The 17,652-nt window shown below is 44.4% G+C and overlaps 1 protein-coding gene across 1 annotated transcript in view; it reads left to right on the top strand.

Annotated features, from left to right (window-relative positions):
• Positions 1–17,652, top strand: part of LOC147112359 (protein eyes shut homolog) — a 378,050-nt gene that overhangs the window by 299,237 nt on the left and 61,161 nt on the right. The window contains exon 8 of the mRNA XM_085996557.1: positions 16,908–17,074. Coding sequence (XP_085852683.1) covers positions 16,908–17,074 — 167 coding nt within the window. The remainder of the gene's footprint in view (positions 1–16,907; positions 17,075–17,652) is intronic.

Below are 17,652 nucleotides of genomic sequence, written 5' to 3'. Positions count from 1 at the left end.
CGGGATACTGTAACACACGGGATACTGTAACACATGGGATACTCTAACACACGGGATACTGTAACACACGGGATACTGTAACACATGGGATACTGTAACACATGGCATACTCTAACACATGGAATACTGTAATGCATGGGATACCCTAACACATGGGATACTGTAACGCATGGGATACTCCAACACATGGGATACTCTAACACATGGGATACTTTAACACATGGGGTACTGTAACGCATGGGATACTGTAACGCATGGGATACTGTAACACACGGGATACTGTAACACATGGGATACTGTAACACATGGGATACTGTAACACATGGGATACTCTAACACACGGGATACTGTAACACACGGGATACTGTAACACACGGGATACTCTAACACATGGGATACTGTAACACATGGGATTCTCTAACACATGGGATACTGTAACACATGGGATACTGTAACACATGGGATACTGTAACATATGGGATACTCTAACACACGGGATACTGTAACACACGGGATACTCTAACACATGGGATACTGTAACACATGGGATTCTCTAACACATGCGATACTGTAACACATGGGATACTGTAACACATGGGATACTGTAACACATGGGATACTCTAACACATGGGATACTGTAACACATGGGATACTGTAACACATGGGATACTGTAACACATGGGATACTCTAACACATGGGATACTGTAACACATGGGATACTCTAACACACGGGATACTGTAACACACGGGATACTGTAACACACGGGATACTGTAACACACGGGATACTGTAACACATGGGATACTGTAACACATGGGATACTGTAACACATGGGATACTCTAACACATGGGCTACTGTAACACATGGGATACTGTAACACATGGGATACTGTAACACATGGGATACTCTAACACACGGGATACTGTAACACACGGGATACTGTAATACATGGGATACTGTAACACATGGGATACTCTAACACACGGGACACTGTAACACACGGGATACTGTAACACATGGGATACTCTAACACATGGGATACTGTAACACATGGGATATTCTAACACACGGGATACTGTAACACATGGGATATTCTAACACATGGGATACTGTAACACATGGGATACTGTAACTCATGGGATACTGTAACACACGGGATACTGTAGCACATGGGATACTGTAGCACATGGGATACTGTAACACATGGGATACTGTAACACATGGGACCCTGTAACACATGGGATACTGTAACACATGGGCTACTGTAACACACGGGATACTGTAACACACGGGATACTGTAACACACGGGATACTGTAACACACGGGATACTGTAACACACGGGATACTGTAACACACGGGATACTCTAGCGCATGGGATACTCTAACGCATGGGATACTCTAACGCATGGGATACTGTAACACACGGGATGCTGTAACACACGGGATACTGTAACACATGGGATACTCTAACACATGGGATACTGTAACACACGGGATACTGTAACACATGGGATCCTGTAACACATGGGATACTCTAACACATGGGATACTCTAACACATGGGATACTGTAACACACCGGATACTGTAACACACGGGATATTGCAACACACGGGATACTCTAACACATGGGATACTGTAACACATGGGATACTGTAACACATGGGATACTGCAACACATGGGACACTGTAACACACGGGATACTGTAACACACGGGATACTGTAACACACGGGATTCTGTAACACACGGGATACTGTAACACACGGGATACTCTAACACACGGGATACTGTAACACAACGGATACTGTAACACATGGGATACTCTAACACATGGGATACTGTAACACACGGGATACTGTAACACACGGGATACTGTAACACATGGGATACTGTAACACATGGGATACTGTAACACATGGGATATTCTAACACATGGGATACTGTAACACACGGGATACTGTAACACGGGACACTGTAACACACGGGATACTGTAACACATGGGATACTCTAACACATGGGATACACTAACACATGGGATACTGTAACACATGGGATACTCTAACACATGGGATACTCTAACACATGGGATACTGTAACACATGGGATACTGTAACACATGGGATACTCTAACACATGGGATACTGTAACACACGGGATACTGTAACACATGGGATACTGTAACACATGGGATACTGTAACACACCGGATACTGTAACACACGGGATATTGCAACACACGGGATATTGCAACACACGGGATACTGTAACACATGGGATACTGTAACACATGGGATACTGTAACACATGGGATACTCTAACACATGGGATACTCTAACACATGGGATACTGTAACACACCGGATACTGTAACACACGGGATATTGCAACTCACGGGATACTCTAACACACGGGATACTGTAACACATGGGATACTGTAACACATGGGATACTGTAACACACGGGATACTCTAACACACGGGATACTCTAACACACGGGATACTGTAACACACGGGATACTGTAACACACGGGATACTGTAACACACGGGATACTCTAACACACGGGATACTCTAACACATGGGATACTCTAACACATGGGATACTGTAACACACCGGATACTGTAACACACGGGATACTGCAACACACGGGATACTCTAACACACGGGATACTCTAACACACGGGATACTGTAACACACGGGATACTGTAACACATGGGATACTGTAACACATGGGATACTGTAACACATGGGATGCTCTAACACATGGGATGCTCTAACACATGGGATACTCTAACACATGGGATACTGTAACACATGGGATACTGTAACACATGGGATACTCTAACACATGGGATACTCTAACACATGGGATACTCTAACACATGGGATACTGTAACACATGGGATACTGTAACACATGGGATACTGTAACACATGGGATACTGTAACACATGGGATACTCTCACACATGGGATACTGCAACACATGGGATACTGTAACACATGGGATACTCTAACACATGGGATAGTGTAACACATGGGATATTGTAACACATGGGACACTGCAACACATGGGATACTGTAACACATGGGATACTGTAACACATGGGATACTCTAACACATGGGATAGTGTAACAGATGGGATATTGTAACACATGGGATATTGTAACACATGGGATATTGTAACACATGGGATACTGTAACACATGGGATACTGTAACACATGGGATACTGTAACACTTGGGATACTGTAACACACGGGATACTGTAACACACGGGATACTCTAACACACGGGATACTGTAACACACGGGATACTGTAACACACGGGATACTGTAACACACGGGATACTGTAACACACGGGATACTGTAACACACGGGATACTGTAACATGGGATACTGTAACACATGGGTTACTGTAACACACGGGATACTCTAACACACGGGATACTGTAACACACGGGATACTGTAACACACGGGATACTGTAACACATGGGATACTGTAACACATGGGATACTGTAACACATGGGATATTGTAACACATGGGATACTGTAACACACGGGATACTCTAACACACATGATACTGTAACACACGGGATACTCTAACACACGGGATACTGTAACACACGGGATACTGTAACACACGGGATACTGTAACACATGGGATACTGTAACACATGGGTTACTGTAACACACGGGATACTCTAACACACGGGATACTGTAACACACGGGATACTCTAACACATGGGATACCGTAACACATGGGATACTGTAACACACGGGATACTGTAACACACGGGATACTGTAACACACGGGATACTGTAACACACGGGATACTCTAACACACGGGATACTGTAACACACGGGATACTCTAACACATGGGATACTCTAACACATGGGATACTGTAACACACCGGATACTGTAACACACGGGATACTGTAACACATGGTATACTCTAACACACGGGATACTGTAACACATGGGATACTGTAACACATGGGATACTGTAACACATGGGATACTGTAACACATGGGATGCTCTAACACATGGGATACTGTAACACATGGGATACTATAACACATGGGATACTGTAACACATGGGATACTGTAACACATGGGATGCTCTAACACATGGGATACTGTAACACATGGGATACTCTAACACATGGGATACTGTAACACATGGGATACTGCAACACATGGGATACTGTAACACATGGGATACTCCAACACATGGGATAATCTAACACATGGGATACTGTAACACACGGGATACTCGAACACATGGGATACTGTAACACATGGGATATTGTAACACATGGGATATTGTAACACATGGGATACTGTAACACATGGGATACTGTAACACACGGGATACTGTAACACACGGGATACTGTAACACACGGGATACTGTAACACATGGGATACTGTAACACATGGGATACTGTAACACATGGGATATTGTAACACATGGGATACTGTAACACATGGGATACTGTAACACATGGGATACTGTAACACATGGGATATTGTAACACATGGGATACTGTAACACGGGATACTGTAACACATGGGATACTGTAACACATGGGATACTGTAACACACGGGTTACTGTAACACACGGGATACTCTAACACACGGGATACTGTAACACACGGGATACTGTAACACACGGGATACTGTAACACATGGGATACTGTAACACATGGGATACTGTAACACATGGGATATTGTAACACATGGGATACTGTAACACACGGGATACTCTAACACACGGGATACTGTAACACACGGGATACTCTAACACACGGGATACTGTAACACACGGGATACTGTAACACACGGGATACTGTAACACATGGGATACTGTAACACATGGGTTACTGTAACACACGGGATACTCTAACACACGGGATACTGTAACACACGGGATACTCTAACACATGGGATACCGTAACACATGGGATACCGTAACACACGGGATACTGTAACACACGGGATACTGTAACACACGGGATACTCTAACACACGGGATACTGTAACACACGGGATACTCTAACACATGGGATACTCTAACACATGGGATACTGTAACACACCGGATACTGTAACACACGGGATACTCTAACACATGGGATACTCTAACACACGGGATACTGTAACACATGGGATACTGTAACACATGGGATACTGTAACACATGGGATACTGTAACACATGGGATGCTCTAACACATGGGATACTGTAACACATGGGATACTATAACACATGGGATACTGTAACACATGGGATACTGTAACACATGGGATGCTCTAACACATGGGATACTGTAACACATGGGATACTCTAACACATGGGATACTGTAACACATGGGATACTGCAACACATGGGATACTGTAACACATGGGATACTGTAACACATGGGATACTCCAACACATGGGATAATCTAACACATGGGATACTGTAACACACGGGATACTCTAACACATGGGATACTGTAACACATGGGATATTGTAACACATGGGATATTGTAACACATGGGATACTGTAACACATGGGATACTGTAACACATGGGATACTGTAACACACGGGATACTGTAACACACGGGATACTGTAACACACGGGATACTGTAACACATGGGATACTGTAACACATGGGATATTGTAACACATGGGATATTGTAACACATGGGATACTGTAACACATGGGATACTGTAACACATGGGATACTGTAACACACGGGATACTGTAACACACGGGATACTGTAACACACGGGATACTGTAACACATGGGATACTGTAACACATGGGATCCTGCAATGCATGGGATACTCTAACACACGGGATACTCTAACACACGGGATACTCTAACACACGGGATACTGTAACACACGGGATACTGTAACACACGGGATACTGTAACACACGGGATACTGTAACACATGGGATACTGTAACGCATGGGATCCTGCAATGCATGGGATACTGTAACACACGGGATACTGTAACACACGGGATACTGTAACACACTGGATACTGTAACACACGGGATACTGTAACACACGGGATACTCTAACACATGGGATACTGTAACACATGGGATACTGTAACACACGGGATACTGTAACACACGGGATACTGTAACACATGGGATACTCTAACACACGGGATACTGTAACACACGGGATACTGTAACACATGGGATACTGTAACACATGGCATACTCTAACACATGGAATACTGTAATGCATGGGATACCCTAACACATGGGATACTGTAACGCATGGGATACTCCAACACATGGGATACTCTAACACATGGGATACTTTAACACATGGGGTACTGTAACGCATGGGATACTGTAACGCATGGGATACTGTAACACACGGGATACTGTAACACATGGGATACTGTAACACATGGGATACTGTAACACATGGGATACTCTAACACACGGGATACTGTAACACACGGGATACTGTAACACACGGGATACTCTAACACATGGGATACTGTAACACATGGGATTCTCTAACACATGGGATACTGTAACACATGGGATACTGTAACACATGGGATACTGTAACATATGGGATACTCTAACACACGGGATACTGTAACACACGGGATACTCTAACACATGGGATACTGTAACACATGGGATTCTCTAACACATGCGATACTGTAACACATGGGATACTGTAACACATGGGATACTGTAACACATGGGATACTCTAACACATGGGATACTGTAACACATGGGATACTGTAACACATGGGATACTGTAACACATGGGATACTCTAACACATGGGATACTGTAACACATGGGATACTCTAACACACGGGATACTGTAACACACGGGATACTGTAACACACGGGATACTGTAACACACGGGATACTGTAACACATGGGATACTGTAACACATGGGATACTGTAACACATGGGATACTCTAACACATGGGCTACTGTAACACATGGGATACTGTAACACATGGGATACTGTAACACATGGGATACTCTAACACACGGGATACTGTAACACACGGGATACTGTAATACATGGGATACTGTAACACATGGGATACTCTAACACACGGGACACTGTAACACACGGGATACTGTAACACATGGGATACTCTAACACATGGGATACTGTAACACATGGGATATTCTAACACACGGGATACTGTAACACATGGGATATTCTAACACATGGGATACTGTAACACATGGGATACTGTAACTCATGGGATACTGTAACACACGGGATACTGTAGCACATGGGATACTGTAGCACATGGGATACTGTAACACATGGGATACTGTAACACATGGGACCCTGTAACACATGGGATACTGTAACACATGGGCTACTGTAACACACGGGATACTGTAACACACGGGATACTGTAACACACGGGATACTGTAACACACGGGATACTGTAACACACGGGATACTGTAACACACGGGATACTCTAGCGCATGGGATACTCTAACGCATGGGATACTCTAACGCATGGGATACTGTAACACACGGGATGCTGTAACACACGGGATACTGTAACACATGGGATACTCTAACACATGGGATACTGTAACACACGGGATACTGTAACACATGGGATCCTGTAACACATGGGATACTCTAACACATGGGATACTCTAACACACGGGATACTGTAACACAACGGATACTGTAACACATGGGATACTCTAACACATGGGATACTGTAACACACGGGATACTGTAACACACGGGATACTGTAACACATGGGATACTGTAACACATGGGATACTGTAACACATGGGATATTCTAACACATGGGATACTGTAACACACGGGATACTGTAACACGGGACACTGTAACACACGGGATACTGTAACACATGGGATACTCTAACACATGGGATACACTAACACATGGGATACTGTAACACATGGGATACTCTAACACATGGGATACTCTAACACATGGGATACTCTAACACATGGGATACTGTAACACATGGGATACTGTAACACATGGGATACTCTAACACATGGGATACTGTAACACACGGGATACTGTAACACATGGGATACTGTAACACATGGGATACTGTAACACACCGGATACTGTAACACACGGGATATTGCAACACACGGGATATTGCAACACACGGGATACTGTAACACATGGGATACTGTAACACATGGGATACTGTAACACATGGGATACTCTAACACATGGGATACTCTAACACATGGGATACTGTAACACACCGGATACTGTAACACACGGGATATTGCAACTCACGGGATACTCTAACACACGGGATACTGTAACACATGGGATACTGTAACACATGGGATACTGTAACACACGGGATACTCTAACACACGGGATACTCTAACACACGGGATACTGTAACACACGGGATACTGTAACACACGGGATACTGTAACACACGGGATACTCTAACACACGGGATACTCTAACACATGGGATACTCTAACACATGGGATACTGTAACACACCGGATACTGTAACACACGGGATACTGCAACACACGGGATACTCTAACACACGGGATACTCTAACACACGGGATACTGTAACACACGGGATACTGTAACACATGGGATACTGTAACACATGGGATACTGTAACACATGGGATGCTCTAACACATGGGATGCTCTAACACATGGGATACTCTAACACATGGGATACTGTAACACATGGGATACTGTAACACATGGGATACTCTAACACATGGGATACTCTAACACATGGGATACTCTAACACATGGGATACTGTAACACATGGGATACTGTAACACATGGGATACTGTAACACATGGGATACTGTAACACATGGGATACTCTCACACATGGGATACTGCAACACATGGGATACTGTAACACATGGGATACTCTAACACATGGGATAGTGTAACACATGGGATATTGTAACACATGGGACACTGCAACACATGGGATACTGTAACACATGGGATACTGTAACACATGGGATACTCTAACACATGGGATAGTGTAACAGATGGGATATTGTAACACATGGGATATTGTAACACATGGGATATTGTAACACATGGGATACTGTAACACATGGGATACTGTAACACATGGGATACTGTAACACTTGGGATACTGTAACACACGGGATACTGTAACACACGGGATACTCTAACACACGGGATACTGTAACACACGGGATACTGTAACACACGGGATACTGTAACACACGGGATACTGTAACACACGGGATACTGTAACACACGGGATACTGTAACATGGGATACTGTAACACATGGGTTACTGTAACACACGGGATACTCTAACACACGGGATACTGTAACACACGGGATACTGTAACACACGGGATACTGTAACACATGGGATACTGTAACACATGGGATACTGTAACACATGGGATATTGTAACACATGGGATACTGTAACACACGGGATACTCTAACACACATGATACTGTAACACACGGGATACTCTAACACACGGGATACTGTAACACACGGGATACTGTAACACACGGGATACTGTAACACATGGGATACTGTAACACATGGGTTACTGTAACACACGGGATACTCTAACACACGGGATACTGTAACACACGGGATACTCTAACACATGGGATACCGTAACACATGGGATACTGTAACACACGGGATACTGTAACACACGGGATACTGTAACACACGGGATACTGTAACACACGGGATACTCTAACACACGGGATACTGTAACACACGGGATACTCTAACACATGGGATACTCTAACACATGGGATACTGTAACACACCGGATACTGTAACACACGGGATACTGTAACACATGGTATACTCTAACACACGGGATACTGTAACACATGGGATACTGTAACACATGGGATACTGTAACACATGGGATACTGTAACACATGGGATGCTCTAACACATGGGATACTGTAACACATGGGATACTATAACACATGGGATACTGTAACACATGGGATACTGTAACACATGGGATGCTCTAACACATGGGATACTGTAACACATGGGATACTCTAACACATGGGATACTGTAACACATGGGATACTGCAACACATGGGATACTGTAACACATGGGATACTCCAACACATGGGATAATCTAACACATGGGATACTGTAACACACGGGATACTCGAACACATGGGATACTGTAACACATGGGATATTGTAACACATGGGATATTGTAACACATGGGATACTGTAACACATGGGATACTGTAACACACGGGATACTGTAACACACGGGATACTGTAACACACGGGATACTGTAACACATGGGATACTGTAACACATGGGATACTGTAACACATGGGATATTGTAACACATGGGATACTGTAACACATGGGATACTGTAACACATGGGATACTGTAACACACGGGATACTGTAACACACGGGATACTGTAACACACGGGATACTGTAACACATGGGATACTGTAACACATGGGATCCTGCAATGCATGGGATACTCTAACACACGGGATACTCTAACACACGGGATACTCTAACACACGGGATACTGTAACACACGGGATACTGTAACACACGGGATACTGTAACACACGGGATACTGTAACACACGGGATACTGTAACGCATGGGATCCTGCAATGCATGGGATACTGTAACACACGGGATACTGTAACACACGGGATGCTGTAACACACGGGATACTGTAACACACGGGATACTGTAACACACGGGATACTCTAACACATGGGACCCTGTAACACATGGGATACTGTAACACATGGGATACTGTAACACACGGGATACTGTAACACACGGGATACTGTAACACATGGGATACTCTAACACACGGGATACTGTAACACACGGGATACTGTAACACACGGGATACTGTAACACATGGGATACTGTAACACACGGGATACTGTAACACATGGGATACTCTAACACACGGGATACTGTAACACACGGGATACTGTAACACATGGGATACTGTAACACATGGGATACTCTAACACATGGGATACTGTAACACACGGGATACTGTAACATGGGATACTGTAACACATGGGATACTGTAACACATGGGATACTCTAACACATGGGATACTGTAACACACGGGATACTGTAACACACGGGATACTCTAACACACGGGATACTGTAACACACGGGATACTGTAACACATGGGATACTTTAACACATGGGATACTGTAACACACGGGATACTGTAACACACGGGATACTGTAACACACGGGATACTGTAACACACGGGATACTGTAACACACGGGATACTGTAACACACGGGATACTGTAACACATGGGATACTGTAACACATGGGATACTGTAACACATGGGATACTGTAACACATGGGATCCTGCAACACATGGGATCCTCTAACACATGGGATCCTGCAACACATGGGATACTCTAACACATGGGATACTGTAACACATGGGATACTCTAACACACGGCACACTGTAACACATGGGATACTCTAACACATGGCACACTGTAACACATGGCACACTGTAACACATGGCACACTGTAACACATGGCACACTGTAACACATGGGATACTGTAACACATGGGATACTCTAACACATGGGACACTGTAACAGAACCCAACAGAGCAAGATTGGTAGAATGGCAGTGTAAGAATCCCGAACACTAGTCTGCTGTTGGTACATCATTGCTTGGGTTTGGCACTGTTGGGTTCCTCGGTTGCTAGGTGACTTGTTTGTTGCAGTGGCTGCATGCCCAGGTCTGTTTACTATCAATTCCCAGCATACAGGAGATAATTTGCAAAGGTTTGTTGTGGTGACTGCACGCAGATGACTTCACTCTTTATAAACAAGCTGGCTGTGTCCCACTGCATCGCAGGCAGGTCAGACACTGACTGATTATTTGGTCATGGTTAAAGGAACATTGATTGTTTCGACTTTTAAATGTATCCCTGTTCTGCGCACTGCACGCTTTGATTCAGAGATACAGTATTGATTTTTGTATTCGTGACTTTATGAACAGTGTCAGCCATGGCTCAGTCGGTAGCACTCTCGGTTCAGAGTTCGAAGGTTTTGCTTTCAAATCTCACTCCAGGGACTTGAATAGAAAATCCAGGCTGATACTTCATTCGGATGAGATGTTAAACCGAGGCCCCATCTATCTGCCCTCTCAGGTGGATATAAAAGCTCCTATGGCATTATTGGAAGAAGCTCAGGGCAGTTCCCCCTGGTGTCCTGGCCAATGCTTATCCCTCAACCAACATCACTAAAACAGCTTATCTGGACATTATTATCTTGCTGTTCATGGGAGCTTGCTGTGTGCAATTGGCTGCCACATTTCCTACATTACAATAGTGACTACTATTTACCTCATTGGCAGTAAAGCACTTTAGGACGTCCTGAAGTCATAAAAGGTGCTATATAAATTCAAGTCTTTCATTTTTCTTTCTTTTGAAACCATGTATATAAAAAAACATCGAGGCTGGCCGTGACTCTGTGTGTGTTCCAGCAGCTGGTGTGAAGTGAGGCAGTCAGCTAGTGGGTTCATGTTTGTCAGTGTTAAATTGAACAAACATTAAAGGTTGGAAACTGGATGACGTGCAAGCACTGTGCGGAGGTAGCTTGATGGCATTTGGCGCTCGCTGTGATACACCTGATTGATCAGTTACCTTGGTTACAAAGGTGTGGGTGTTCCCTTCATTGCATGTCTTGTTTTTAGAGCTTTACACAAGAACATAAGAAAGTATACAACTGTACAAAGAAGCCATTCAGCCCATCAAGCCCACTCCTTCCGTGGACCATGTGCAATTATCCCCTCTTGGACTCTGCACAACTTACCCAATCTCCTGAGGAAGGCAACCAACCACAGATGTGAATGTTGGAAGAGTCCCAATTCCCTTGGAAATGCCTTTAAAGTGTTTTGTTAACATTGGCACAAAGCCTTTGTTGAAAGCAAGGCTCCATACACATTGCATGTCAACAGTATCTGCACTGCCAATCTCTGCCTCACGCATGGCCAGAATGATAGGGTTTTTAAGTACAATTACTTTTAAAAAATGTATCTCAATAATTAAAAATTAGATCTTCTTCATCTGTTTTTTTTTCATTTGTTCTCGAGATATGGGAGGGACTAGCAGGCCAGCATCTTGTTTCTCTGAGAAGTCACATCCAGTCGTGAATGGTGGTGGACAATTAAACAACTAACAGGAGGAGGAGGCTCCATAAACATCCCCATTCTCAATGATGACGGAGCCCAGCACGTGAGTGCAAAAGACAAAGCTAAAGCATTTGCAGCCATCTTCAGCCAGAAGTGCCAAGTGGATGATCCATCTCAGCCTCCTCCTAGATCCCCACCATCACAGAAGCCAGTCTTCAGCCAATTCGATTCACTCCATGTGATATCAAGAAACGACTCAGCGCACTGGATAGAGCAAAGGCTGTGGGCCCCGACAACATCCCGGCTGTCGGGCTGAAGACTTGTGCTCCAGAATGAGCTGCACATCGAGCCAAGCTGTTCCAGTACAGCTGCAACACTGGCATCTACCCGACAATGTGGAAAATTGCCCAGGTATGTCCTGTCCACAAAATGCAGGACAAATCCAATCCAGCCAAGTACCGCCCCATGAGTCTACTCTCAATTATCAGCAAAGTGATGGAAGGTTTCATCGACCGTGCTATCAAGCGGCACTTACTCACCAATAACCTGCTCACCGATGTTCAGTTTGGGTTCTGCCAGGACCACACGGCTCCAGACCTCATTACAGCCTTGGTCCAAATATGGACAAAAGAGCTGAATTCCAGAGGTGAGGTGAGAATGACTGCCCTTGACATCAAGGCAGCATTTGACCGAGTGTGGCATCAAGGAGCCCAAGTAAAACTGAAGTCAATGGGAATCGGGGGGAAAACGCTCCACTGGCTGGAGACATACCTAGCACAAAGGAAGATGGTTGTGGTGGTTGGAGGCCAATCATCTCTGCCCCAGGACACTGCTGCAGGAGTTCCTCAGGGCAGTGTTCTAGGCCCAACCATCTTCAGCTGCTCATCAGTGACCTTCCCTCTATCATAAGGTCAGAAGTGGGGATGTTCGCTGATGATTGCACATTGTTCAGTTCCAGTCACAACTCCTCAAATAATGAAGCAGTCCATGCCCGCATGCAGCAAGACCTAGACGATATTCAGGCTTGGGCTGAAAAGTGGTAAGTTACAATCGCTCCACACAAGTGCCAGGCAATGACTATCTCCAACAAGAGAGAGCCTAACCACTTCCCCTTGACATTCAACGGCATTAACATCGCCGAAAGATTGGTGAAGTCAAGCGTAGGTCCCTTGCAGTCAGAATCAGGGGAATTTATAATGGGGAACAAAGAAATGGCAGACCAATTAAATACATACTTTGGTTCTGTCTTCACAAAGGAGGACACAAATAACCTCCCAAAGATGTCGGGGAACATAGGGTCTAATGATAGGGAGGAACTGATAGAAATCAGTATTTGTAGGGAAATGGTGTTAGGGAAATTGATGGGATTGAGGGCTGACAAATCCCCAGGGCCTGATAATTTACATCCTAGGGTACTTAAGGAAGTGGTCCTAGAAATAGTAAATGCATTGCTGGTCATCTTCCAAAATTCTATAGACTCTGGAACAGTACCCATGGATTCGCGGGTAGCTAATGTTACCCCACTGTTCAAAAAGGGTGGTAGAGAGAAAACGGGGAATTACAGACCGGTAAGCCTGACATCGGTAGTGGGGAAAATGTTAGAGTCCATTATAAAGGATGCAATAGCAGAACACTTGGAAAAAAGTGACAGGATCGGACAAAGTCAACATGGATTTACAAAAGGTAAATCGTGCTTGACTAATCTACTGGAATTTTTTGAGGATGTAACTGGTAGAATAGATAAGGGAGAACCAGTGGATGTGGTGCATTTGGACTTTCAGAAGGCTTTCGATAAGGTCCCGCATAAGAGATTAGCGTGTAAAGTTAAAGCACATGGGATTGGGGTAAGGTACTGACTTGGATAGAGAACTGGTTGGCAGACAGGAAGCAAAGAGTTGGAATAAATGGGTCTTTTTCTGAGTGGCAGGCAGTGACTAATGGGGTACCGCAGGGATCGGTGCTAGGACCCCAGCTATTCACAATATATATTAATGATCTAGACGAGGGAACTAGATGTAATATCTCCAAGTTTGCAGACGACACAAAGCTGGGTGGGCGTGTGTGCTGTGAGGAGGATGCTGAGAAACTCCAGTATGATTTGGACAGGTTGGGTGATTGGGCAGATGCATGGCAGATGCAGTATAATGTGGATAAATGCGAGGTCATCCACTTTGGTGGCAAAAACAGGAAGGCAGATTATTATCTGAATGGCAATAGATTGGGAGGAAGGGGAAGTGCAACGAGACCTGGGTGTCCTTGTGCACCAGTCGCTGAAGGTAAGCATGCAGGTGCAGCAGGCGGTTAAGAAGGCAAATGGTATGTTGGCCTTCATAGCGAATGGATTCGAGTACAGGAGCAAGGACGTCTTGCTGCAGTTGTACAGGGCCTTGGTGAGACCACACCTTGAGTATTGTGTGCAGTTTCTGAGGAAGGATGTTCTTGCCATGGAAGGAGTGCAGCAAAGATTCACCAGACTGATACCTGGGATGGCAGGAATGACATTTGAGGATAGATTGGGTCGATTGGGCTTATATTCGCTGGAGTTTAGAAGAATGAGAGGGGATCTCCTTGAAACTTATAAAATTCTAACAGGACTAGACAGACTAGATGCAGGAAGGATGATCCCGATGGCGGGGGAGTCCAAAACCAGGGGTCACAGTCTAAAGATAAGGGGTAAGCCATTTAGGACCGAGATGAGGAGGAATTTCTTCACCCAGAGAGTGGTGAACCTGTGGAATTCTCTACCACAAAAGGCAGTTGAGGCCAATTCATTAAATATATTCAAGAAGGAGTTAGATATATTTCTTAAGGCTAAAGGGATTAAGGGATAAAGCAGGGACCGGGTACTGAATTTGGATGATCAGCCATGATCTCATTAAATGGCAGAGCAGACTCGAGGGGCTGAATGGCCTACTCCTGCTCCTATCTTCTATGTTTCTATCCACATGAGAGGGAAGACAGAGCATCGTTTTAACATCTCATCTGAAAGACAGCACCTCCGACTGAGCAGCACTCCCTCAGTACTGACACTGGAGTGTCAGCCTAGGTTATGTGGTCAAGTCTCTGGAGTGAGACTCGAACCCACAGCCTTTTAAGTTCAGAGGCAAGCGTGCTACCAACTGAGCCACAGCTGACACAATAAGGGTAAATTGCTTTGGTTTATGATCCATGAGGTATATGCTCAGAATGCCCAGGGCCCTTTCAAGAAGGATCCTTACAACTCGCCGAAAAGAGAATTTGTCAGTTTGGGCTTGATGCAAGTCTCAGTGAAAGGAATAATTTTCTTATCACCTGTAACATTAGTCATGTTGATATTTTATCTTTGGTGTTTAATTTTAATTGATTTTGCAGTGCTCTAAAACTAATTTATATAAACAAGTTCCAAGCTTTCCGCCCAATATGCACTGAACAATACCAATACACAATGAACATGTGGGCCCCACATATTCCTCGCCCAGCCAAATACTTTTACGGCGGGAAGGAAAGCAGGATGAGATCATTTGGACCAAGGTGACCCAGCTTCCCTTTTCTGCTTGTGGCTCGCTTTTTGTTCTTGTTCCGGAGAAAACTCTCGATTTCATTTGCACAAACAACATATCTTTTGCCCCTCATTAGTCTTCATATTTGTGATGTTTTGAAGCACGTGCTAACTCTTGTTGTCTCTCTCTCTCTCTCTCTCTCCAGGGTTGAATGGAGATGATTTCCTTGTGCTGGGCCTGCGAAATGGAAGCGTAGTTTACAGCTTTAATTTAGGTTCTGGCACCACTGTGATAGTCAGCGAGCCCCTGGATCGGCTCCTCAACATACACGTCGTCCATTTAGGAAGGTTCCTCAAGACTGGATGGCTGAAGGTTGGTAAGGGTTGGCGGGGGTGGGTGGGGGGCGGTGGAGGCAGGGGGATGGAGGAGAGCAGTTCATATACATCTTCAAATAAATAGAATTTATCTTTTTAGAATCCATACCTTAGCTTAAATAGAGAAGAGTGGATATCCAGGAGTGATTGCAATGTTGTGATTAAGTCAAGTGGTCCAAGTGATGTCTTTACCCGTAACATGTGTTCTCAGAATGTGGACAACACTGACTAGGTCTCAGCCCTGAGAAGGTTGTGGTGGGTGAAGTGGTTCAGGCGAAGGACCAAAGGAGAGGCCACTGTTCTTAAGTAGCTTCCTGGTGTCCCTTTCCTGCATTACAGCAGTGACGACACTTCAAAACTACTTCATAGGCTATAAAGCGCTTTGGGACGTCCTGAGGTTGTGAAAGATGCTAAATAAATACAAGTCTTTCTTCTTCTTCTTTCTTAATTATTGTAGAGTTCAAATGGGCAACTGTTTTCTATTTCTCATGGTGTGTTTTGCAGTGGGTGTTATGGTAGGTGTCAGCCAGGATGGTTCGACAAATCACTATAAGTTGGGCTACCGATGACACCTGC

This window comes from Somniosus microcephalus, chromosome 9 (assembly GCF_052327205.1).
Source record: "Somniosus microcephalus isolate GS21.2 chromosome 9, FLI_Smic_1.0, whole genome shotgun sequence".
NCBI classification, from domain to species: Eukaryota; Metazoa; Chordata; class Chondrichthyes; order Squaliformes; family Somniosidae; genus Somniosus; species Somniosus microcephalus.
This window is presented reverse-complemented; position numbering and strand designations above follow the sequence as displayed.